Source organism: Scomber scombrus, chromosome 3 (genome assembly GCF_963691925.1).
Source record: "Scomber scombrus chromosome 3, fScoSco1.1, whole genome shotgun sequence".
Lineage (NCBI taxonomy): Eukaryota > Metazoa > Chordata > Actinopteri > Scombriformes > Scombridae > Scomber > Scomber scombrus.
Genome location: NC_084972.1, coordinates 16,880,795 through 16,904,841, shown reverse-complemented (window position 1 = coordinate 16,904,841; position 24,047 = coordinate 16,880,795). Strand labels below are relative to the sequence as shown.

The following is a 24,047-nucleotide window of genomic DNA, read 5'->3' as shown; positions in this document are numbered from 1 at the left end:
AATGTACAAGACTAATAAGGACAAGCCATTGCAGGTGAGCTAGGGGTCCAATCAGGCAGCAAAATATGCTTAAAAGACACATTAAAATGATCTGGAAGTGTATGACAGACCATAACCCTTAACGCTAAGGCCGAAGCATACATTTCTGTAATGTCTAAATACACCAGAAGCAGGTAGATAATGTATTCATTGGAGAATTCAAAGTGCCTCCTTTCTAGTCAGGTTGCAGGAATCAAAAGGCCGCTTTTGCATTGTGATTATAAAAAAAGGGGGGGGGGCAATGTTAGCAGGGTGAGACTCCTCTCAGAAGTTTAGGGTCCGAGTGACAGCAGAGCCCATGCTGTGTGTCAAAGAACAAAAAGTGATGGCTGAACAAGAGCGAGGCTCAGGGTAAAAAAAAACAAAAAAACTGTTCCTGCCTCATCTCATATCGAGACCCAGATGTTAAAACCTTGAAACGAGATATCCCCCTCTGTGGTTTAGCTTGCAACATAGACCCAGCAGCCCAGGAGCACAACTGCCACAGCTAGTAAGATACCTGTAAATAATGGATCCACGCTACACCAAGTGGCAGAAGGTCACAGGATTCTTTAAGCATGGCATGCATCATTCTGGGTGCACATCACACTGTAAGAGCTTGCATTTACCTCAGCACAGCAAGATTATCAGAGATAAATCGAGGCACAATGCCAGTATCCTGCTAATGTCTTAACAGTTGGTACATTTTTTATTTTAAATACCTTGAAACGCTTTGGTTGAAACAAGATGTGCATTTGGCTTTTTTTTTCTTTTTTTTTTCTTTAAATATTTCTGACTCTTCTTTGTGGGCAACAGAAACATTTGTTTATCTACGCATTTGAGGGCACTTCTAACATTCCAGTGAGAGGATCTATATCCATTTAAATTCCTCTTAGTTCCCGACTAGTAAACTATGTTCAGAAATCAGTATGCCACCCGCTGCAGGGAAGAAGTCTCTCAGGTCATTCTTCTGACAAGGCTGTTGGCTCTAGTTGACAACATACGAGACAAAATCAAATAAAATAAGGGGGAGGTGGGGTTAATAATGTTAAAGTCTGTGGAGTCCTCTGTCACTAAAGTAGCTTTGTGTGTGCGTCCAAGTGTCTCTATTTGCCATATGCGTTTCAATGTGTGTCCCTCACATCGGGGCTCCTCAGTTTGTGTCCATGTGGTCTTCTGCTGCCTCAGGGGCTCCTCCCAGTGAGGCCGAAGGCTGAGGTTTGGAGGGGGCTTCCTCATCTCTGCGTTGATAGAACAGCACGTAGGCTGCTTTAGTCTGCAAGGGGAGGGCAAGGATAAGGTTACCCTATGAAAACAGGGACACTAAACACCAAGTACAGAGAGCCAAAAGGGCAGATGACAGTCTCATCAGACATCATTCAACAGATAAAAACAAACTAGGGGATTAAACAAATACCGCATCTCCAAGGGTAGACTTAAACATTGAAGAATGAAAGCTCACCACAATCTGGTCCTCTGAGGCAGACGAAACACTGCTGTCATCGAAGTAATACCACTTTCCATCCACTTTATTCTTGCCATAAGCTGTGTCTGTCAGACAGAAGGAAACCAAGTGTTACCAAATAGTTATTCAGCCCATTTGTTTACCAAAGAGAGAGAGAGCGATAAAATCTTATGAGACCAGTTCACCGTGAATGGACAAAGAAGAAAAAAAAAAAAACAACCTAAAATGAATCCACAAAGAAAAATTATGTGTGAGCCACCTTGACATATTAAAATGTAATCCATTACAGTGTCCATGGAGACGGTGGTCATTCAACATTCACCATCTGTTGACATGTACTGTGTGCATGTTTAAAGACTAAAACTGTGTTGAATAAGAGAGAACCTTTGTTAAAAGCTGAAAATAAAATGGTTTAATGTTAATAGAGCCTTTTATCAGCTGTTTATGTGAAGTCATTAAGGTCAGTGTTTTCCATTCGAGAAGAAAACTAAGAGTTAAGAGGGGAAAAAATGAGCAGTGACTTACAGTGACCTCCTCCCATTCCTCCATAGTGGTTTGACACGGCAATGAGGTCGTATATGTAGGGACCGGCCTTCGGGTCGCACACAAACTCGGACATGTTCAGATCCCTGACAAAAAAAAAACAACCAAAAAACATCAGTTGCAGCAAACAAGTGGCCACCACAATTAAAACGTTCAACAGCTTACACATAATAACCAGATTCCTCAAGGGTCACTTAACTTGAAGGCCACAGCAGATGAGTTTATGTTTAGGCCAATCTTACTAAGCATGAGTCAGCCTTTTTTTTTTTCTTTCTTTTTTTTTTAAAGGCGGGATTTAAATAATGTTATCTCTGCTTCCTGGTTTTTTGAGGATCAAGTTCCTCAACAGTGGTCACACTATGTTGCTGCACACACAATGCAGAGAAGGAGACAGAAATCCGTTGTGCCACAATCCTTAAGTAACTTCTCCATTTTAAAATGCAGCGGACAATTCACAGTCACAGCTGCAAAAAACAGTTATTGACTCATACAGAGTTGAAAAGCTGCTTCAGTTAGCTGCTCAAGTTACACAACCAAAACAGATAAGAACACAGGTCTTATTGTTCTTTGGATGTCAGTTAGCCATTGTCTCTGAAGTGCAATAATATTACCTAATTCAGACTTGGGGTGAATTAGTTTTCTAAGTTTCAGACTGCAGCTCCCTCTAGTGTAAAAGTGCCACTCATACTCTGACACTACAACTTCTCACTGTTCATTTGCTACCATATCCAAATGACAAACATTATCCTAAAAATAATAAAAAATATATATAATAATAATATGCCTCAATAGCTCATTTTGTCTCAACGGTAAATGCATTTTCCTTGCTTTTACATAGAAATATGATATTCCAGCAAACTGTCATACATAAATGTTTCCGATATTATTTATTTTTAAAGAATTATTTTTAGGCTTTTTATGCCTTTATTCAGATGGTAACTGGCAGAGAGGCCGACAGGAAACAGGGAGAGAGAGAGAGAGGGTAATGACATGCAGCATAGGTCCCTGGCCGGATTCGAACCCGGCACGCTGCGATTATGTGGCACTCTACCACCAGGGCGCACCAAATGTTTCAGATATTTTATTAATAAATAATAACTGCCAAAAGTCTATGAACTGATAATGTATTAATTTTAGGATAACTTAAATTACTCTCATGTACCCATTGTCCACCCTCACAAGTGTTTTCAATTATTTTGCCTGATTAGACCACTTCTCTGTGCAAGATTGTCCAGGCAAAAGTTGACTGACTGATCTCCCACATTCTCTTAATGTTGAACTTGATTTTCCCCCACATAACTGCCCTTAAACTCTTTGACTTTACTGTCATTGAGAAATCCTGCCTTCATACCTGATGGGAAAGTCCACCACTGTGTCCAGTTTATCCCTCCAGCATCGGTTGTAGGAGAAACGCTTTAGATGAACGACCAGAATGCGAGGCAGCGACCACAAGTCAAACTTTTTTGTGGCCTGTTGGTGTTTCTTACATGTGGGACAATACCTGGATGAAAAAGATTATATTTATATGACAAAAGCGGTGGGAAAAAAATTAATTTGACACCAAGTCAGGCTGAAGTTGTGAACCCTCACCAGGGATCGTGTTCTCCAAGTGTCTCCATGGTTGTGAAGAGCTCGATGCATTCCCTAAGAGCCACGGTGGCTTTCTTTTTTTGGGGCTGGAGCATGCTCTCGTGCTTCTCGTAGGCCTGCACATCAGATATTTACACAAAGATAAACAAACTGTTTGCATATCCTGTCACAGGACTGTGTGATGAACATTAATCCACTGACCTCTGCTTCCTGTTCATCATAACACAGTTTCTTTGACTCTGTGTCCCAGTCAATCGCCACTGTGGAATGTGCTGCAGAGAGAAGAGATGAAGAGGCTGCCTCAACACAAAATGGCATTGAAAAATAAAATGATTGATGCAATTTCAAGTTTAAAATAACACTGACGATTAAGTTTGAGGACATTTCCATCGCAAGGCAGCGGGCTGATGTTGGCTGTTCCGTAAGAGTTGACTATGCTGAAAGTAAAGAGCTTGGCTGGTGAAGAGCACAGCTTGTTTGTGTCTCCTTTAGACCCATTTTCCAAGTCAGAGGTCTCCTCTTCCTCCTCTTCAGACTGGCCATTCTCTCGCTCTGGACTCACCTGGTGGTCCATGGCCTCCTCTTCACCTGAACAGACAGACAACCATGACATCTCATCACATTTATGGTTGTACAGCTTCAGGTGTTCGTGGTTAATATGAAAATAAAAATCAGTTTTGTAGGGTAATGTTAGCTGCTTACCATCATATTGTCCATTAGACTCATTGCAGGTCCCTGAGTGGTTGCTGCCATTACTGGAGCTGGCGCTGCAGGAGGCCCCATCTGACAAAGGGCTGCCACAGCCACCCAGGCTGGCGTTGACGTTGGACGATGTGGAACATTCAGAAGCCTGGCTGCAGCTGGCAAAGGTGGCTGACGCTGATGCTCTGCTTTCAGTACTGGGGATCTGCGAGTGTTTTATATACCGTCTGAAACAGGTAACAGAAGAGAGAAGTTAAAAAGTAGATACATTCAGAGATCACTCATTAATGATCAGTGGATTCAGTTATACTAAACAGGCACTGTGATCTCTTTTCATGATTTTCTACATGATCACATCAATGCATGTACACATCTCCTGCTTCTGCATTTGTTTTCATCCCTCCGTCTCTTCACACTGGCTGTAAACACACTGTTATTACACTGTCATGCAGTTTTGGTTCTGCTCTCTGCACAGTATGTTCTCACCCAATCCTCTCTATGATCTTGTCATAAAGAACGTCTGCTATGAGGTTTTGTCTGGGCACATTGATGAGTAAAGGCTGGCCAAACAGCATGGTGCTTGTGGAGCTTCCGGCATGTTTGGAGTGTCGCTCCCTGAAATACACAGGCAGGTTCATCCTCTCACTGTCCTCCTCCTGTACCTCATACCTGCAGAGAGCATCAACACAAACATACACACACTGTATAAGAACATCAGCCACAGTGACTATCATTACATAACTCATATTTTGGTCAACAACATAACATACACAAAGATGTCATCTTTTTCCATGATTTGGTTGAGGCCATCGTCCCGTCTATAAATTTTATGGAACCTGTGATTGTAAACGTCAGCCACCACCATCTAAAAAGACAGAAATTAATTGTAAAATTATAACATATTTCACCCTAAAATATAAACAATAAAGTTGAAAGTACGCTGTACACTTGAATTTGTTCTACTGGTGTAAAAATGTTAATGTCTAACATTTTCTGGAGGGATTCCACAGAGTCTGGACAAGGCGCTGCAAAGGTCTGTCACTGAACCCAGTTTGGGGACCACCACTCGATACTGCGAGACAACAAGACAAATGCAACATTAAGAGATCGGTCAGTTTGTTAAAGGTGACATAAAGATAGCGCTGCCCTGGCTTGGAAACTTAGTTTGAGTTAGTGTTCCTTCAATTGTAGGTCAAGTCTATAAGAATAACCCTGGAGATGATTTCTGGCTCACCTGTGTGGGTCTGGATTGAGGGTCTGATCGCACCAGGAAAACCTCCATAGTACGATCCTTCTTCATGGGCAGAGGCAGTGTGAGGTAGCAGAATGGGTCAAAGGTTACAGACACCTTGGAGCACTCTGGGCACACCAAAGTGGATTTGAAGAGGCCGTGGAAAATATCAACTATGATAGAGTCATTGCGCAAGCGATGGTTCGTCCAGGCTTCCTTGGCAACAATCTGTAATTCCGCAAACAGTGAGGAAACAAAACCCAAAACATTAGATGCCATTTTACTGAACTTCATTAACAATGTGTTATATACAGTTTATATACACGCCTTTTAATTTTTTCTATGCTATGTCTAATGGAGAGTTAGAGAATATTAGTTCTTACAGCACCATCAATCTCTCAAAAATTAAATTGGATTTCAATTTTACTTCAAATGCAGTTTTAAATTACCTTTCGGAGACATAAAAAGCCTCTGAAAAATTATACTACAAAAGTCCAGTGTTTGAAATCCAGAATCATATCTTTGTATGTACTATACCTCATCCGGACGGCCCTCTGCATCCCTCAGGGCCAGATAAGGCTTCTTCTTCACACGGTTCAGATCTTCATGGAGCCCGTCCAGCAGGAAGGCTAACAGCTCTTGGGAGTCCTGCTGCTGGTAGCCTGAAAACTGTGGGGCAAAGCGTCCTACCTGGGTCTGGAGATAAAAACGCAGATGTTATAAGCTGTGTCTGCAGGTTTAAGATTATGACTGGAAAGAAACATGGCGTTGTTGGACACAACTCACTTTGAAGGTGCGTGGGGCCACATAGCTGCTGCGGCTAAGCCACATCTGCTTTACTAGATCAGCGTAGGCCTCAGCAATCTCGCCCCTCATTCCCAGTGGATTCTCTCTGTTAATCTCTGCCTCGTACTGGTCATTGAGGAAGTATTCTGTGAGTGGAGATGCATTGCTCAGGCACTGGGAAAAGAAAGGACAAAAGTGGATTGTGTGAATGTAATAGCCAGAAACATGCTTGTCAATGTGGGACTTTCTCTGATCCGTGACACTTATATGAAATTCAAACACATTTTTCCCTTTGTCTTCAACTCAACTGTTGGCTATACGTTAACAGTTTTTACCTGGAGGGCAGAGTTCATGAAGCACGTGTTGCCCAAATTACTGAGACCACACAGGCCAGGCTGCGACTGTGACTCTCTGTAGTTGTAGGAGGAGCTGTATGAGTTATAGCCCCCAAATCTGAAGGAAAAGCAGATCGTTTACTGTTGAGATCCTGTACTGCCATTAAAGCTAATATATCACAGATATGTTTAAACACAACACAACTCAAATATGGAGCACAGATTCAATATCAGATTGACAAACAGAATACAACTTCAAGAGAACATGTTAATAGTTATGATGCAGACCTCTATGAGCTGTTAACAACTGATGTCAGCTAAGCTGTCACCACTGCACTGTTGTTCTCATTTTGAAAACTGGCACACTCAGCCATGTGAATCCTGAAGAAATATAACCCCAGATGCCCTGGGCAGTTGATGTGACATGTTTGATTTGCCCTTTGTCTATTAACCTAATAAGAAAATTTGCCATATTTCATTTTAGTTTTTGTGTTGTATCAAATTGTGTCTCTAGCACACACATTCAAAGGTATTTAGCAGTAAACTAATTATGATACTCTTCTACTTAGACTGCAGATGAATCTGTAGTTAATAGAATATATTCCAGCTTCTTTTAAGTTATGACAATCAAAAGAACATCAAAGCCTTTTGAATATAGTGCAGTCATTTCACCAAGTATGTACTCAGATGTCTGCAATTAAATCTCATTTATTTTTAGAATTTAATGCCCTGTGTCCAGATCCACTGATAGTCTGACCTTATGCAGAGAATACATGTAAGCATGATTTTTTAAATTTCTGATTCAATTTCCATTACATCCCAGAACACTGCACAAACTCTTGGTGTCTCTGGAGACATAACAACTGGAAATTACAGGAGCTAAGTACACAAGTGAATTTAGTTAGAGTAACTGCTGGTTGTTATGGGTTTGGAACAAACCCATGTGGTCATGGCTGAAAAGGACAACCAAAGAACCTCTGTGCCAAATAAACCATACAGTAAATGCTGAAGAGAGGTAAAGGACAATACATTTATGGCTGGAAAACAGTAAAATCTGGATATATGAGAAACAAACTCTTGCCTGTTGCCAGAGGACGTGCTGTTGTTAAGTGTGTAGCCAGGGCTACAGCTGCTGTCTCCATTGGTTACTGTTGAGGAGATGCCGGCTGATGAGTTGGAGGACAGTTTTGGGGAGGTAGTGAAATTCCTGGATGGGGTTGTACTGGATCTGGTAAGCAAGAACATGTTTTAGAGAAGCGCGTTTCTATAAATGACCTCTAACGTTTAATGCTGCGTAAACTTGGATTTATGTTTCCACAGATAGCCAAAAAAACTTAAGAACAATGATACAATTGATCTCCTTTTCCTGAAAAATAATAACAAGGTATTTCCTTACTTGGGATGAGAGGCTTGTCTGGGCCACGTGCCATCCTCATTCTTGCGCTCTATCACAAGCACCTGTGGGAAAACAAGCTGAATGAAAGCCAAGCAGGCACAACTGACTGACCTTCATGTCAGAGCTATCATGTCCCAGGCTTGAATTTAATACTGAACGTGCGCCAGATGCTGCAAAGCTTTAGCAGCTGCAAGTAGGTCTATCAACAGCACAAACTTCTATGTGTAATTACAATTGCAAGAAAAGTCAAAAACAGATTAAGAACACATGATAGGTCTACTGCAATACCCAGTATACAATGGACAGAAAATCTGTTATCCCCTACAATATCATCCAACACAACATTACAAAAACCTAACATGACAAAACAGTCTGTAATATTACTACAAGATTACCAATATATAATTTAATGCTGGGCTATTTTATTGTAGTATATTAGACTGTCAGACTTCTCAGTTAGTTTTTACAGTGCCTGTAAATGAATTATGTATACACAGTACATTAGAGAGCTGTGGTGTTCTTCAGCAGAAACGAGGAAGAGAGTCCGTCAGTGAGGTGAAGGTTATTTGAATAACACTACACTACCTGTCCCTGGAAGAGACCCGCATCCTGTACAGTGCTGTCTGGCTTGTTCAGCTGCTCGTAGGTGTTACTCATGTATTTGTTCCAGAGCCTTGTCTCCTTCTCTGATGGGATATTGAACAGTGTCCTCATTTCCTTCTCTATAGTATCTGGAAAAGGGTTGGAAATGCACTTTATATATAAAAATGGACAGCGGACAATTTTTTCCTGTGTGTATATGAAGCCAGTCATCAGATTTTGTACATGCTGAACCCATGTAGATTCTAGTAGATTAGTAGTCTCACCTATAGTATCAGCTTTACTGAAATGACGCGTGACTACATTTTCCATGTTGTCATTCTCACACAAGTTCAGCTCCAGCAGATAGACCTCCACCTTACAGTGCTTGACAAACATACCATGTTCGACAACCTAGATAAATAAATAAATAAATAAATAAATGAATAAATGAATGAATGAATAATGTAGGAGCCCAGCACACAAGTGAATGTTTGACAAAACGAAAAAAAAAGGATCGAGCTGCGTTACCTTCCTGACGATGGGTCTCTGGCCATCTAGGCAGCCATACCAGCTGACAAGCTTACTCCATGCGTCAGTGGGTACAAGGACATAGTCCAGCTCATCTATAAGGTGCTCTTTCAAGGACTGAGTCTCCTGGTCTTTAAAGGGAAAAAAGATGATTACAGGTTAAGAAGAAGGGATGCACCAATCCAACTTTTTTGGTCCTGATACCTATACATGGGCTTTGGGTATCGGTACCGATATGATACCAGTATTTAATTTATAAGCATCCCTGCTTATGCATCACTGTGTGCAATAAACTGAGATAGTACTTGTATGTGTACAGCAACATCAGACATTATTTAAACAAAACTTTCCTATTTTTGTAAAACTAAATGTCACAAATAAATACATGAATATAAATGTACTGAATTTGATTAATCAAAATAATGGTACCCAATACTCAATCCAGCTATCTAAGTCAGTATTGCACCAATATAACATAACAGTAGTGGTATCAGTGCATCTCTACTGAGAATAAACAGCTTCTTCCAACTTTGTGTTAGTTTTGTACATTTCTCAACAGTAACAGAAACTAAAACACGTGAATGTTTCTTTCAAAATGCCAGTTTTTACCTGAGAACAGCCCAGAGTTATCAATTGGTCCTGGATAGAGGCTACGTTCTCCAACATTGTACATGTCCCAGCTGTCGAACCCCACATACTTCTTCCACTGTTTGAACCAGCGGCTGTCTATCAGGTACCTTAAAAACAAAAATGGAACAAACCGGTAGTAATACTGCATGGCAAACATAACCGTCTTTGAAAGTGACTCTTAAACACTCATACTTCATTAAAGATTATTGGTAATCTGATATGGATATCAAGCAAGGACAGAAAAGGGTCAAGAGAAGATAAAAATGCATGGGGTTTGGATGGACACTGAACCCAGTCTTATGACAACTTAACACATTATGCAACACCAAACTACCTTGGCACTTGCAGATATAGTAACAGCAAGCTAGTTTAAACTTAATCTCATCCCAAGCGAGAATCCCCTTTAGTTAATAGGCTTGTTAACAAGAATCCACATAATTTGATGGCAGTTGATGAACATGCAAGTGTTTTGTACAATCACTGACAGAATTAATGCAATGGCCTTAAATTAAGGTGAAGCAGGTGTATGATCTTTGCCCTTTAAACCTGAGGCAGCTTCCTCTAATTTTTGTGACAGAGTTATTGAATTGTGGAAAACCATATATTTCAGCTTGAATATAATTTGATGATGAAGCAATGGTTCGTTTGTGACCTGCAGTGTCCAGAGACATTATCTATCGCTGGAATTGGTTTGATTTCAACATCTAAACGAATATGTTCACTGAGTAGTTGTTATATTACATTAAGCCTGTTCTTCCTTTAGTGCTCATTTCCTCTTAACAAAGAAGCCGGCAAAATTGCCTCTGCTCATCTGACATTTAGTAACTTACTTAGTATTTGGGTGAGGTGGGGCTTCTTTAATAATTCGGTTGCATTTATGCCCGGGCCTGGGAGGTCCTTTAACAACTGATACAATGTTAGCTAGCACAAGTAGCTGGCCAGGTTAAGAAGCTTGTCTGACAACTCCAACTGGCATGTCTCTACAAGCCGGTAACGACATCACATCATGTTCTTGTCAACAGGCCCATTTCCTGATCAGAGCAGATCCACAAACGAACCGGTTTGACTGAACCATCTGTGGCCGGGGCCTATTGTAACAACCGACTAACGCTAGCCACCGCCTGCTAGCGTTGCTTGTTAACGTTGAAATACATTACGAATTAGCCGGTTAACTGGTGTGTCTGGTTGTTTATGGCTAACGCTAATAGTGTTTACTATATGCACCACTTTTAAGATTAATTATAACCTCAAGCTGTTTGGTTGCTGGTATGCTAACTTGTTAAACATTAGCTAGCTAAAGAGATCAGTGCTAGCTCAGCAGCTTTCGATTTCAGACTTGCCTTAGCATGTTAGCATTTCCTGTTTCTCACTAGCTAGCATTAGCGAGCCGAAACTGTTGGCTGTTGCCGCCTCTTACCATTCGTCGCCTTTTCTTAGAGTTGTTTTCAAAAGTGACCCAATAGTCTGTTTTTGACTTTCGGTTGAAGGGGTTGGCATTTGTGCTGCTACCGGCTCCGAGTCGGAGTCCGCCGCGCCACCCGACTCGGGTCCGCCTCCCTCGGCCATCATGCAGCGAGTGTGCCGCCGGTGTCGTGAACGCGCGGATGGAGCAGGAACAGTTGGGCGAGGGAGACGCTCTTCCTCTCCGGTCATTACACAGTCGAGGAGAGATAGGGTGCTGCTTTCCAATGTGACTATCCTGTCATAGCGTCCTCCAAACCGGCTAGTCACTGAAGAACCAGATGCTAAATTTCCAAATCCGCAAATTACCAAAAGGGTTTTTACATGGACCCTTGTTCTGCTGGGAGTTCCCCCTATGGTATCATTAAAATCAACACTGAATGACACTGTATGATAGCTAAGGGCAGAAAACAATATTAGTAATTACTAGCTTGCAAAAACGAAACTTGTATTTAGGTGCACTGCAACAAATCAACCCAGGTATTTAGTCAAAACAGGCTTTATTCTGTACAAAACACAGGAGAGTTACAATACAAAATAAACCATCTACATACTTCAAAAACACAACATTTCAATCACAAAAACATATTTTGCTCAGGCCAACACCTAATCAGTTCTGGATTTACTTCCAACTTCAGGCAGCTGACACAGAGCAGATGATCTATCTATGGTCTAACAAAGGAGTGGTTAAAGATTGTTAAATTATAATTAGATAAACATCATTCAGACCTGTAAAATGGTATTTACGCCTAGTGTTGATGGTACATATGAAAATGAGTACAGTAATGCTAGCTGTGCATGACCTAAGAAAAAATACACACTAGGTAGTTCACATTCTATTACCTAATGGCATTATGATGGCATACAGTTGCAAGCTAATAATGATGCATTTCAATATGCAAAAAGCCACTTAATTTCTCCCAAACAGGTACGGAAAGGTAATGTGACAAGGACCTCAAATAAGGGAATGTAAACTTTGCATAACATGAAGGGATTTGTCCCATCTCTGTGTTTGTAACCAAAAACAAATCCCTGAAATGATCAAAATTAAAAGTGAAAGCTCCAAGTAGAAATTATCAGGCCATCAGAAGATGCCACTTGGCAGCTCCTTGCTAAACATGCCATCGAAGTCCAGCTCCCTGCTCATCAGCTCCTCCTCTACGCTCTCCAGTGCCCACTGATGGTCAGTCAGTTCCAGTGCCTCCCACTCGGCCTGGAATCAAGGACAAAAATCACATGAACAAACGACCAATGCCCAACCTCATTATTAACCTTGCTGATGCTATATGTACCTTGAAAGCTTTATTTGTGTCTGCCGGCATGGCCATCGCAGCACCACTCATCTGCTCCTGCATGATCCTCGACTGATCAGCACCTGTGAGGGTTGCATCACGTAACAATCACAATCAGAATCTTTGGAATGTAATGATAATTATCTGAATGCAACTTATAGCATGGAATTCAACAAAGTCTCATGCTCTCCATTCATCTGTTCATAGTTCACGTTCAACACTGAATCAAATGACAACTTCAAGGGTCTCTAGTACTGCTGATTTTGAATCAACACCTCTCTATGCAATTAAATGCAGCTTTTATCTATTGGTTTACATTGGGTGGTTCACATAGTTGAGGCCCAACCACTCACACACCTACCAATTTAAAACTATGTGCACCAACGCACAAGAGTGTGCCAACAGTTCCTTGGCAAGTAAACAATTAAATTATTGATTTTGTTGCTATGAATATAATTGCAATCTTTCGATCCTCTGATTCAAGTCCCTTCATTTTTCGCTTGTGTAACAGGTGCAGACATTTTTGTGTAAACTGTACATTCTGAGAAACAAAATAATATTGAAATTAGCAAAAATTACCATTATCTTGGCCTAGGATTAATGAGTACATGCTTCGTAGCCCAAACACATTCAGGAAATACCAGGACGCTGAGCTCACCCTTGATGAACACACAGAAAAAACAAGAGAGAAAGTGACCAAAAGGTAAAGCATTATCTTGACATCAGTAATGAGTAGCACGGTATATCACAACAATTGTTGTTTTGTAAGTTTACCAGGAAGCATCCAGTGAAAGCAGCTCTATTCCTTGCTGCAGCATGGGCTTGAAGCGCAGAGTGAGAGGGAAGGGAACCTTAGCTGTGTGAAAAAGGGTACAGAAAGAACTCGGTGTAGGGTTTCCACATAAAACTATTTCTTATAGCAAAACAAACCAAAAGTCATTTTTGTGCATCCCACATAATGTGCCACAGGCTTGTGATGAGTGAGATCATTACTTGTTACAAATCCTGAAAAGGTCCAGTTTATCCAGCCTCCAATGAGGATCATTGGAAGCACGTTGGTGACATTTCCTTTCATCATGTCTGTCAGCATGCTGGGATCTGTGAAAAGATGGAGTGAGCAAATATAATCAATATGTCTTGTACATTTGTTTTATTACAATAATAACTGTACAGTGAGTTTGCTGCACCAAAATGTAGATGTGTTAAATTGACAATTCTTTTTCTAATACAGACTTTAAGTTTCCCTGTATATGCATTTTTTGTATAGTCAAAGACCAGACTTTCAGCAGTGACATGGTGATATCCACAGGAGGAAAGACTCCTAATACTGAAGTGATGCTCATGATAATGCCAAGAAATTCTGTAGCTATCATCTGTCCTGTCAGGAGATTGCATATTCACATTCTGTATATTGGTTAACACTTCAAAAAAGATTACCGGTCATTGGAGAGGGTGGAACAACCTTTCTTTTGGTCTTCTTGAAAAATCCATCTTCTTGATTATTGAAGTAGAACTTCCTCATCAAAAATGACTAAAACATAAGAGAATTTAAGTATCATTGCCTCACATGCTGTAGTTGCCTCAAATAAATGGCAAGACTACAGGTTTAACAAGTACGTAATGAAATAACATAAACTCAACTGCCTACCTGTTTGGGAATGTATTTTCCATTTTCTCTGAGAATTCTGCTCCGAATAAGAACCTGGCTGGAATGGGAGATGTATTCATTCATCAGATCAAATCAGACCAATTTGTCTAAAAAGCAAAGATCTCTATGTGCCCAGCTGAGACCTGGTATTTAAACACTGACTACTGAAACTGAACAGTGTGTTAATCTAGAAGAAAAGCAGATTGGTCAAATGTACTGTCTAAATGATACGGAGGATATTCATTTTTTCTACTATCGTTTTTATTGTGAACTGGTTGATCCTGTGTTTAGTACAATTTTTTCAGATATTGATTTAAATTTATTTTCTGTGAACACTTCCTTTGGGATTTTTGTTTTGTTTCATGTTTTTTATTTGTGTTCCTTTTCTCTTTTCCACTTGTTTCTGTGTGTGCTTTGTATATATATTACTAGGAAGATGCATGTTTTGTCAAATGTCTTTAATCTCATGTGAGGTGGGACAAATGTTTGGCATGACACAGAAATAAAAACTAAACATTCACACATAGTCACATCACTATTACAGATTACTTACCTGTCAGAAACCTGTTCTAGTGTCAACTTCTTGTCACTTTGAAGAAGGATGGAGACATAATGCCGAATCACCCCAACAAAAAAGGTGATGAAGACAATGGGCAATACCACCCATAGTCTAATGTTAGAGTCCAGCAGAAGCTCCGGCTCAGCCATATAGCCTGGTAGCTGAAGAATCAAAGACACAGACTATCAACAGGCAAGTTTAAGACAGATTTTGTCAACTCCGAACACTAAAACCTGCTGATTAATGTGAGACTTGCTTGCATGTAATAGCTCTGTAAATGACCAAAAGCTGTAAGAGCTAATTAGCGTTAGAGGTATGAGCTGTCAGTGCATCTAGCTAGCAGGCAGCGGCTGTAGCATGCGTATCAAGCTAACTAACCAGCGTAAAACAATACACTTTAGCTCCGCGTCACAAAGTTGAAACAATCTGTTTTCTCATAAGAATAAACAAAGGATGTCCGAAACTGCTATAGATGCGCAGAAGAGACGCTGGTGGTACGCTAATGTTAACGTTAGCCATCTGGCTACCTTCCTCTCTTCCTGATGCCCGGTTCGCAGTAGTGTTGGAGCAGGCGTGAGATCGCGGCGACCGCAACTCACAATGTTTTTCTTCTTAACTTCGAAAGACTCAAAGCATGCGCTAAGTGAGGTAGTTTAATCAATTAAACAATATTTAACAATTTGCATCAGCTGCCGCGGCCATTGCTCTGTGGTGGTTGAATCCAGGGATGATGAGCTCTGCTTCTGTGGCTCATCCGCGTCTCACTCACCGGGACTGCAGCGCCACCCCGCGGTGATGGAGGACGCGTCTGCCCTGGTCAGCCAGTGTCTCCCATGGTCGGCATGCTGGGGTCTGTGGAAAGATATTTGTTTTATTACAATTAATAACAACTGTACAGCTAGTTTTGTCAATTAGTCCTCCTGGGTAACTAAAGTAGTTGTTTCTGAATTTTGAGGTAAAGTGAAATCTTGTTAGAAAATAATACAATTGTTTAGAATTCAGAGTACTTGTATTATGGCTTTAATACAAGGCACCCATGTATAAATAATTAAACGTAATAAAGAGCAGGAATGGTATATATTAACAATGCATGTTGTTTTCTCTGATTTTTTTTCTCTTAAGTGAATGAATGTGTGCCCATTTGCCCGTTTTCCCCATTTGGAAATGGATAATTTCAAAATGTCTATCCTGGTCACAAAAGCAAAGCTTGAAGGGATTGATAGCCATTGTCTATAGTTTTGGGCATAAGCAATTATACTATGTAATCATAGAAGAAGATTCCTCTGCTGATGACACATACTGACACACACAGATCATATAAAGTAATATGTATGTATGTACTGTATGTATGTATTAGGACCTGACTGATACTGGATTTTAGGGGCCAATGCCGATACCGATATTAGGGAGCAAGGAAATGCTGATATCGATATATTGGCTGATAATATGTACAGAATATATACATAAACACACATTTTTTTAGCAAAGATCTCCCAAATTTGGTTATCAAACAGCCACCTACAACAATCACACCAATACTCATTTATACACAGAGACAGTGACGGCTTACATCACCAAATGCATGACGATGTAACTGAAACCAGGACTATCACCACACGGGCTAACCAAAAGTCATGGTTGACAAGGGATGTCTACAGGCTACTGACGGCCCGGAATGCTGCCTTCAGAGCTGGCGATGTTGCAGAACTGACAACTGCAGGGCTAACCTGTCCCATGGCATCAGGACGGCCAAAAAACAATTCACAAGGAAGATGGCCAATAACTTCAGAGACAGGAGAGTCTGTTGAAGGGGATTTAGACCATCACGGACTACAAACTCCCACCACAGACCTGTTACAACAACTCTCTGCTAAATGGACTCAATCATTTTTTGCACACTTTGAAGCAGACATCCCCACACCTGCACAGAAGACATGACCCCCTCCTGATGACCAGGTTTTGTGCCTGTCTCCAGCCAGCGTGAGGAAATCTCTCTCCAGGATCAATGTCCACAAAGCTGCTGGTCCAGACAACATACCTGGCCATGTCCTAAACTAAAGGACTGTGAAGAAGAGCTCAATGATGTCCTAACAGACATCTTTAACACCTCCCTGAGCAAGGCTGTTGTCCCTTCATGCTTCTAAAGCACCCACAATTATACTTGTGCCAAAGAAGCCATCTCCATCCAGTTTCAATTACTACCGTCCTGTTGCACTGACTCCCATTGTCATGAGTGCTTTGAATGGATAGTCATGCAGCACATTAAATCCCTCCCTCCCTAGACCCTTTCCAATTTGCATACTGGGCCAACCGGTCCACCAATGATGCAATCTCCACTGCCATCCATTCAGCCCTCATGCACCTGGACAGGAAGGACTCATATGTGAGAATGCTGTTCATAGACTTCAGCTCAGCATTCAACACAATCATGCTCCAGCAGCTAATCCAGAAACTGGACTGTCTTAGCTTTAACACCTCCCTGTGCAATTGGTTATTGGACTTTTTACTGGTAGACTACAGGCATTTCAGGTTGGCAACAACACATCCAGCAACATCACACGGAACACGGGGCCCCCCCCAGGGATGTGTGCTCATCCCCCTGCTCTTCACCCTGCACAGCTCAAACCTCTTCATAAAGTTTATGGATGATACAACTGTGGTGGGTCTCATCACTAACAATGATGTAACAAGTTACAGGACGGACTTACAAACTGAACTGGTCTGTCTACCCCCACTACCCGCCCCTCACCCCTACTTTGAATCGGCTGATATTGTTATATGTACAGAATATATACATAAACACAATTTTTTTTAGCAATGATCTCTCAAATGTGGTTATCAGTCACTTGCAACAAAGATGTAATAGAGGCTGGTATATCATATTATATTTTACAGTTTAACAATAAAATGTAATAATAATTAGAATTAGCTATGAATTTTTAAAAAATGCATAAATGGAAATTGAATTCAGAAAAATTATGAAGTATACATAAAATGCTGCTTATATAACTTCAAAATATCAACACATATCGGACAACATATTCGGTGATACCGATATATCTGCAATAGGTCAATATCAGCCGATAATATCGGTTGACCGATATGTCGATTGGGCTCTTCTTATATACATTCTATGTATGTAAGTATGTATCTATCTATCTATCTATCTATCTATCTATCTATCTATCTATCTATCTATCTATCTATCTATCTATCTATCTATCTATCTATTATCTATCTATCTATCTATCTATCTATCTATCTATCTATCTATCCTGTTAATCTACTGCGCCACATTGCATTCCAGTAGCTGGCAGTAATGCTCACGTTAGAAATCCCCCATAAGACCAAAGAGTAAAGAAGCAGGTCTAGCCCGTGACATTGCATTGGACCTTATATGATTGGACCAGACGGATAAATCCAGCAGGAGGCAGTATTACAATCAAAGACACCAACTGCCTTAAAACACCAAAGAAGAGGAAAAAGCAGCTTCAGACCGGACGAGCTGAAAAAACACGTAGTTACAGAAAATCAGATTCAACGAGCTGTTTCTAATACGTTTTGTTAACACCAAACGACACGGGATTGTATTTCTTCTTTCGGTTAACGTAAGCTCAAATATTTACCACTACGCTAACTGATACACACGGCATTCATCAAACCTTAAAGCTAAAGCTAAGCGTACATATCTCCAGTGGCCTGTGACTCTTGTGTTAACAAAGGCCTGGGGCTTGTTTTCGCCAGGATATCTCTGACGTTCACTTACCGAGCAGTGTATCACTCGTTAACCTAATGTATAGCTATATGAAACAATGGTTTCTGTCAGCTGTTTCAAATGTCAATCAGTATGAAACGTTTGCATGAAAGTGGTTCACTGTGTCCAAGCTAGTCAAAATGGGGATGTCTGCCTGGCAGCTGTCCGTATTACATTTGTATGGCTGTATGGCTGGTTTCATTGTTGTTATTTTGTTCAATACAGTTTATAGTATCAAATATTGTGGCAGATCGAGAACCACATCCTATTGACTTCCAACTTAATGGCATGAATGTCATGGTAATCTTTTTTTTCCTAGAATCCTGATGTGTGCTGACATTCATAAAATAGATGTTTATATGTTTCTTCTTCGTTTTTACAAAATTCACATTTGTTACTGATGTTTCAACATCTTGAGACAATTTTGTTTGTGGGATAAATATTATTTTATAAAGTACTTCTTTCAATTTGTGGGGGATAACAAATAAGAAGCCATGTTGTCACACACAGCACAAATAAATCAAGGCATGTGTTCCAGTTGTGTGCTCTGAGGTTTTCCCTGCTGATCTTAAACAATGTCTTAATAGTGATTCAATGGCTGAGTTTTTTTTTGGTTTTTTTTTGTCTCATAGAGTCCCTTGATTGAACGTGTGTCCTCTACACTAAACCATGGGAGCTGATAAAAGGTAAGCTCATTAATCTAATGTAGTAGTGGCACAGTTTCAGTGCATTAATCTAATTGTCACCTTCACCTTCCTATGCCATCAGACTGTTGAACGTTGTGAACATACATAATAAACACACACACATACACATAAATAGACTATGGTCACTTTTGGGGACATTACATAGGCTTGCATTAATCTGGAATTTATTCTAATCCTTACCATAACCACTACTTGCCTAAACCTAACCCTAACTTTAACCACTGACCCTAAAGTCAGCTTTTTCCCAATTGGGGACACAGCCTTTATCTCCAGTTGGACAAGCTGTCCCCAATTAAGTGGGCCTAAGTCTGAAATTTCTCCCCAAAAGAAGCTTATGACAAAACAGAGACTCACACAGTTTCTCTCTCTCTTCTTCTTGTGCACCCTTACCCAACCCCCTACCAAACACTACATTGTTACCAAAGGTATTTATCACATATCCCTTATGTACAACACCCTATAAATCTATTTATTAAGAATCAAGAATCACATTTTATTGTCATTATACAGGTAGTACAACGAAATTAGCGAGTGTGATGTGTGTATGAAAACATACAACTGCATTCAGTCCATTACCCATGTGCAATACTGCAATATAATGTATATTTATGTGTGTATTCTTTATTTCGTCTCATAAACCTCATGTCTTTTTCTCTTCTCTCCTTTACTAGAGCATGAAGAAAACAAATGTCACTGCTTTCAGTGTTGCCATCCGCTGTGTTGTGCATGTGACAATAAAAACTGTTGAATCTTTTATTTCAGGCTCAGTCGTAGTGAGCGTAGTGGGAGATATGGTTCAGATGGAAGGAGAGATGATCCAGACTGGCAGGAAAGACGAAGTAGAAATATAGAGCGGGATTATGATCGACGCTGGGGTGATGATAGACACAGAGAGCGCTTTGATGAACACAGAGACAGTCCAGAGGTAAGCCAATAGGAATTCATGTGAAAGCACATGTTAGTATACTAATAAAGTAAATCCAGCTTTCAAATTCGATAATTGCTGCATTATTTATTTGTTTACAACAGAGGGGTCGAAAACGTCACAACAGCGACAGATCGGATGATGAGTATGATGGAGACTATCCAGAGCAGGACTACAAAATGGAGCAGGAAGAGGAGAGCAAGACTGTTATGCTGAGGGGTCTCTCTCTCCATGTCACAGATGACGATGTATGTTCACAGCTCTTACTCATGCTTTTTAAGGGTAAAGCTTCACCAAAAGCTGTGAGCTTGTCAGAGTTACTGCTTCCTTGTTTTTTTTCTACAAATTAGCAGAGTTTAGTACCCTATTGGCAGGATTAAGTGTTAAGTTAAAATTGGTGAATTTAGAAATAGTGGAAAATTGCAATGTCAAACCTGGAATGCTTGTCTAATCAAAACATATGTAAATGGAGGGTTACTTAGTCATTTAACCCCTGGAGAGAAGAAGCAGCAGAAGGTTCACAAGTGACTTATCTGTGTCACTTGTGAACCTAATATACAACAATGGACGCAAAGTAGGAAACTGCATTTGATGTAACATGACTCTTCAACTGGTCCACCATCAAGCAGCTGATTATGGGAGGTGTGGGCAGTACCTGGCCGCTTTGGTACATTTGGTCTGGCTTTACCTAATGTCCTGAGGTCATTTTTAAGTTTTTCTTCCTATTCAAACCTGGCAGCTTCTTTGGAAAGCTGTCCCAATCTACTTTATGCAGAGGAGAGCACTTTGTAAAATTGAACTGGTCAAAGTGAAACATCTGATGTCCATTGGGTTTTTTTGTGATCTAGCTGAGTTGGGTTGATTCAGACCAAATCAGGCAGGGTTGAGTGGAGGTGTGTGGGGGTGTTTGTGCTCTAGAACGAAAATAATGTTCTATTGGTCCGATTCACTGGCTTTCTTGCTATCAATGGTCCCTCTTTTCATTCACTATCTAACTCACGTGACCACAGCTTCTCTCATTCATCCTTTTTCAAATGAATTGGGAAGCTGACAGCAAAGTCTCACTTTAGAAGAGGCCTTCAGAAGAGGCAGCAGACCATTTTCTGACAATGGGTTACATTTTTTTGTTTTGTTTGGTTTTTTTTTTAGCTGCATGTGTGTAATGTGTAATATCACCTTTTTTTCTTTTTTTTTTAATAATATGCAAAAGAACAGTTGTATTTACATGAATTTGACCCCTGTGCTCCGTGTTCCAGATCCGCTCAGCCCTTGAGCAGCTGCAGGGGCCGCAGCCTGTGGACATCCGCTTGATGAAGAAAAGGACAGGTGAGTGTCGCTGTTCAGTGGAGGCTCTCACATTGACCTTCACATCTCTGCCTTACAATCATCTTTGCCTCTTTTATCACTGTGCCTGATATTACAACTGTCAGAGGATCCCATTGTGTCACATAAAATCATTTGGTGCAATGACATAGCCAGGTAAGGAGGTAACTGTATGTACGGTACCAATTATTATACAGACATTACATGCTATGGTATACAAAATCCACCATCCCTTTTGACTTTGTAAGCACTCTCCTCCCTCCGTTTGACTTTGAATTGGACTGTTCAAGCCCATTGTGAGTTTGAATGTTGCACCAAAGCATTCTAACTAACACGCCTCCCGTCTATATTTGAATGCTGTCTCTAGGTATAAGCCGAGGTTTCGCCTTCGTGGAGTTTTATCACTTGCAAGATTCTACCCGATGGATGGAGACCAATCAGGTTGCCTCAACAATCACCAAGTCTAGCATTTATTCTTGGAGATTAGAGCCCCAATTAAACGATACCATGTTGATAACAGTTAAAACTGAAATATGTTTATATTTAGGACTGTATCATAAACTTGATGGTGTATAACTATGATATCATATATTTTCGATATCACGCACTTGGTTGATTAATTTGCTAAGTATACAGCAACATTTTTAGCCAAAGCAAAAGTCTCTCAGCTACTTAGTTTACAGATGTGGTGAATCACTTTTGCTTTTGGAAATGCAGTGAAATATTTTTACATTATTAACAAGCACACAATGTAAAAACTGTTGGACGTAGCTAAATACACCCTTTGCCTCTTTTAATGAGCACTTAAATGGTCTTGATTAGTCCTGACTGCCATGTGGTTTCATAGCACATTCTGCTCCAGCTCAGTCACTTGGATATTTTCTCACCTCCATTTAATGCCCGAAGACTGGAGTGAGACAGGGATGAGCTGGCAGCACTCCGGTCCCAAACACTTAGAAACATTTTGAATGAGAACTTCATTCCATTGTACACGAGAACTACAGCTCTCGCTCACTCTGAACTTCTCTTTCTATCTCTGTTCCCTTTTTACTCCCTGAGCCACTCTACCTAAGCAGCGAGTGTTAAGCGTAGCCACTCTTTTCCCGTTCCAGCTGTGCTCACTCATGGAGTGGGTTAGCGGCAGGACCTCACCTGCCTCTTTGGCTGAAATGTGTCGAAAATTTGAAATAACTGGTGGTTTCTTGACTTCACAGAACAAGCTGGTGATCCAGGGGAAAAGCATCGCAGTGCACTACAGCAACAGGAGGCAGAAGTTTGAAAACTGGCTTTGCAATGCTGTGAGTGTAATTCCTAACTACACTGCGATTCCAGCATATTTCATAATTAATTTAACTTGCTGCCCGATAACACAAATAAAACCTTGTCACTGGTTTATCACAGTGTGGCTTGTACAATTTCCGGAAGAGGCTGAAGTGTTTCAGGTGTGGAGCAGCTAAAGTTGGTGAGTTTTTACTTCCACCCTGTCCTTCCTTATGTTAGTGGCTTGTACTGACTCCTGACTGACAACCTATGGGTCAATGTACTTGTCCTTGCTGAATACAGATGGGGAGTCATCAGGAGTTATCGGTTTAAATGCCGAGTCTCAACAGCCTGGAGATTACAACGGAGACAGTGAGTGTGGTTTTCCTCACATATTTAAATATTACAATCCTCTAGTGCACATATTCTGCATACATTAACTACTTGCTTTGCTTACAGCAATAATTTTGAGGAACATCGCCCCCCTTTCAACTGTCGATGGAATTTTGAACATATTGGCCCCCTACGCCAACTTGTCCACAGGCAACATCCGCCTCATCAAAGACAAGCAAACAGGACAAAACAGAGGCTTTGCCTTTGTTCAGCTCTCATCTCCTTTGGTGTGTTATTTATGTAGTCAATATATAGTACAGTGTATTGTTTCTTTTGTGGGTGTACACACACGTGACAATCTTGTATCTTTCTTGTACAGGAGGCTTCTCAGCTACTCACCATTCTCCAGAGCCTTCAGCCACCTATAAAACTGGATGGGAAAACAATTGGTGTGGATTATGCCAAGAGTGCTCGGAAGTGAGTCATCACACAAACATACGTGCATGATTTGAGCCCATCTTTAGCTTTCCATGAATAGAATATAGTACATAAAAGATATTTTGCATCTACACAGTGTGGATGGAAACATGTGGGGACTGGAATCCACAACAATATACACACTGTTTTCTTCAAACTGCACCTAGAATTGAATAATAAATGGTTCAGTTATTCAGAAATTATATTCAGGATCACATTCTGCTTGAGGGTTTTTAAATGCAGGCATGGTTAAAGCAAATTTGGGAGAAATTTTTTCATCCTGCATGTCCTGCAAAATTAGGGTTTAACTAACGGCTCCATGTCCTGTAACAGAGACTCAGCACAGCCTGATGGGATCAGAGCCAGCGCTCTCTCTGTTGCCAGCACAGCCATTGCTGCTGCTCAGTGGTCATCCAGCCAGGTAACAAGGACCTACTACTGCTTTTTTGTTTCTCACTAATTCAAATTTCTTTTCCTTTTAAAATAGGCTGAACTGAGCCGT

At 40.7% G+C, this 24,047-nt stretch overlaps 3 protein-coding genes across 3 annotated transcripts in view; 1 reads left to right on the top strand and 2 right to left on the bottom strand.

The window, feature by feature from the left end:
- Positions 1-701: 701 nt before the first annotated feature.
- Positions 702-11,375, bottom strand: usp4 (ubiquitin specific peptidase 4 (proto-oncogene)). The gene is made up of 22 exons (XM_062444261.1): positions 11,224-11,375; positions 9,786-9,913; positions 9,177-9,307; positions 8,933-9,059; positions 8,652-8,797; positions 8,067-8,128; positions 7,752-7,898; positions 6,671-6,788; positions 6,336-6,509; positions 6,087-6,245; positions 5,553-5,777; positions 5,307-5,390; positions 5,089-5,183; positions 4,805-4,987; positions 4,319-4,545; positions 3,983-4,204; positions 3,818-3,888; positions 3,617-3,732; positions 3,378-3,527; positions 2,009-2,112; positions 1,481-1,569; positions 702-1,294 (listed from the first exon to the last, which is right to left on the bottom strand). Exons 1-22 carry the CDS (start codon positions 11,373-11,375, stop codon positions 1,172-1,174), a joined length of 3,033 nt encoding a protein of 1,010 aa, XP_062300245.1. The 3' UTR covers positions 702-1,171.
- Positions 11,376-11,767: 392 nt separating this feature from the next.
- On the bottom strand, positions 11,768-15,485 carry emc3 (ER membrane protein complex subunit 3). Its single transcript, XM_062415630.1, has 9 exons — positions 15,294-15,485; positions 14,761-14,927; positions 14,208-14,265; positions 13,997-14,090; positions 13,553-13,657; positions 13,334-13,415; positions 13,139-13,218; positions 12,560-12,642; positions 11,768-12,480 (listed from the first exon to the last, which is right to left on the bottom strand). The coding sequence occupies exons 2-9, from the start codon at positions 14,913-14,915 to the stop codon at positions 12,352-12,354; spliced, it is 786 nt and encodes a 261-aa protein (XP_062271614.1). The 5' UTR covers positions 14,916-14,927; positions 15,294-15,485; the 3' UTR covers positions 11,768-12,351.
- A 2,760-nt stretch (positions 15,486-18,245) lies between these two features.
- LOC133977832 (RNA-binding protein 5-B-like) overlaps positions 18,246-24,047 on the top strand; it is an 11,625-nt gene continuing 5,823 nt past the window's right edge. Inside the window, exons 1-12 of the mRNA XM_062416123.1 lie at positions 18,246-18,374; positions 19,153-19,206; positions 19,990-20,152; positions 20,257-20,400; positions 21,409-21,478; positions 21,843-21,916; positions 22,690-22,773; positions 22,877-22,937; positions 23,039-23,107; positions 23,195-23,355; positions 23,448-23,545; positions 23,879-23,966. Of these exons, the coding sequence (XP_062272107.1) occupies positions 19,190-19,206; positions 19,990-20,152; positions 20,257-20,400; positions 21,409-21,478; positions 21,843-21,916; positions 22,690-22,773; positions 22,877-22,937; positions 23,039-23,107; positions 23,195-23,355; positions 23,448-23,545; positions 23,879-23,966 (1,029 nt within the window). The 5' untranslated portion in view covers positions 18,246-18,374; positions 19,153-19,189. The remainder of the gene's footprint in view (positions 18,375-19,152; positions 19,207-19,989; positions 20,153-20,256; positions 20,401-21,408; positions 21,479-21,842; positions 21,917-22,689; positions 22,774-22,876; positions 22,938-23,038; positions 23,108-23,194; positions 23,356-23,447; positions 23,546-23,878; positions 23,967-24,047) is intronic.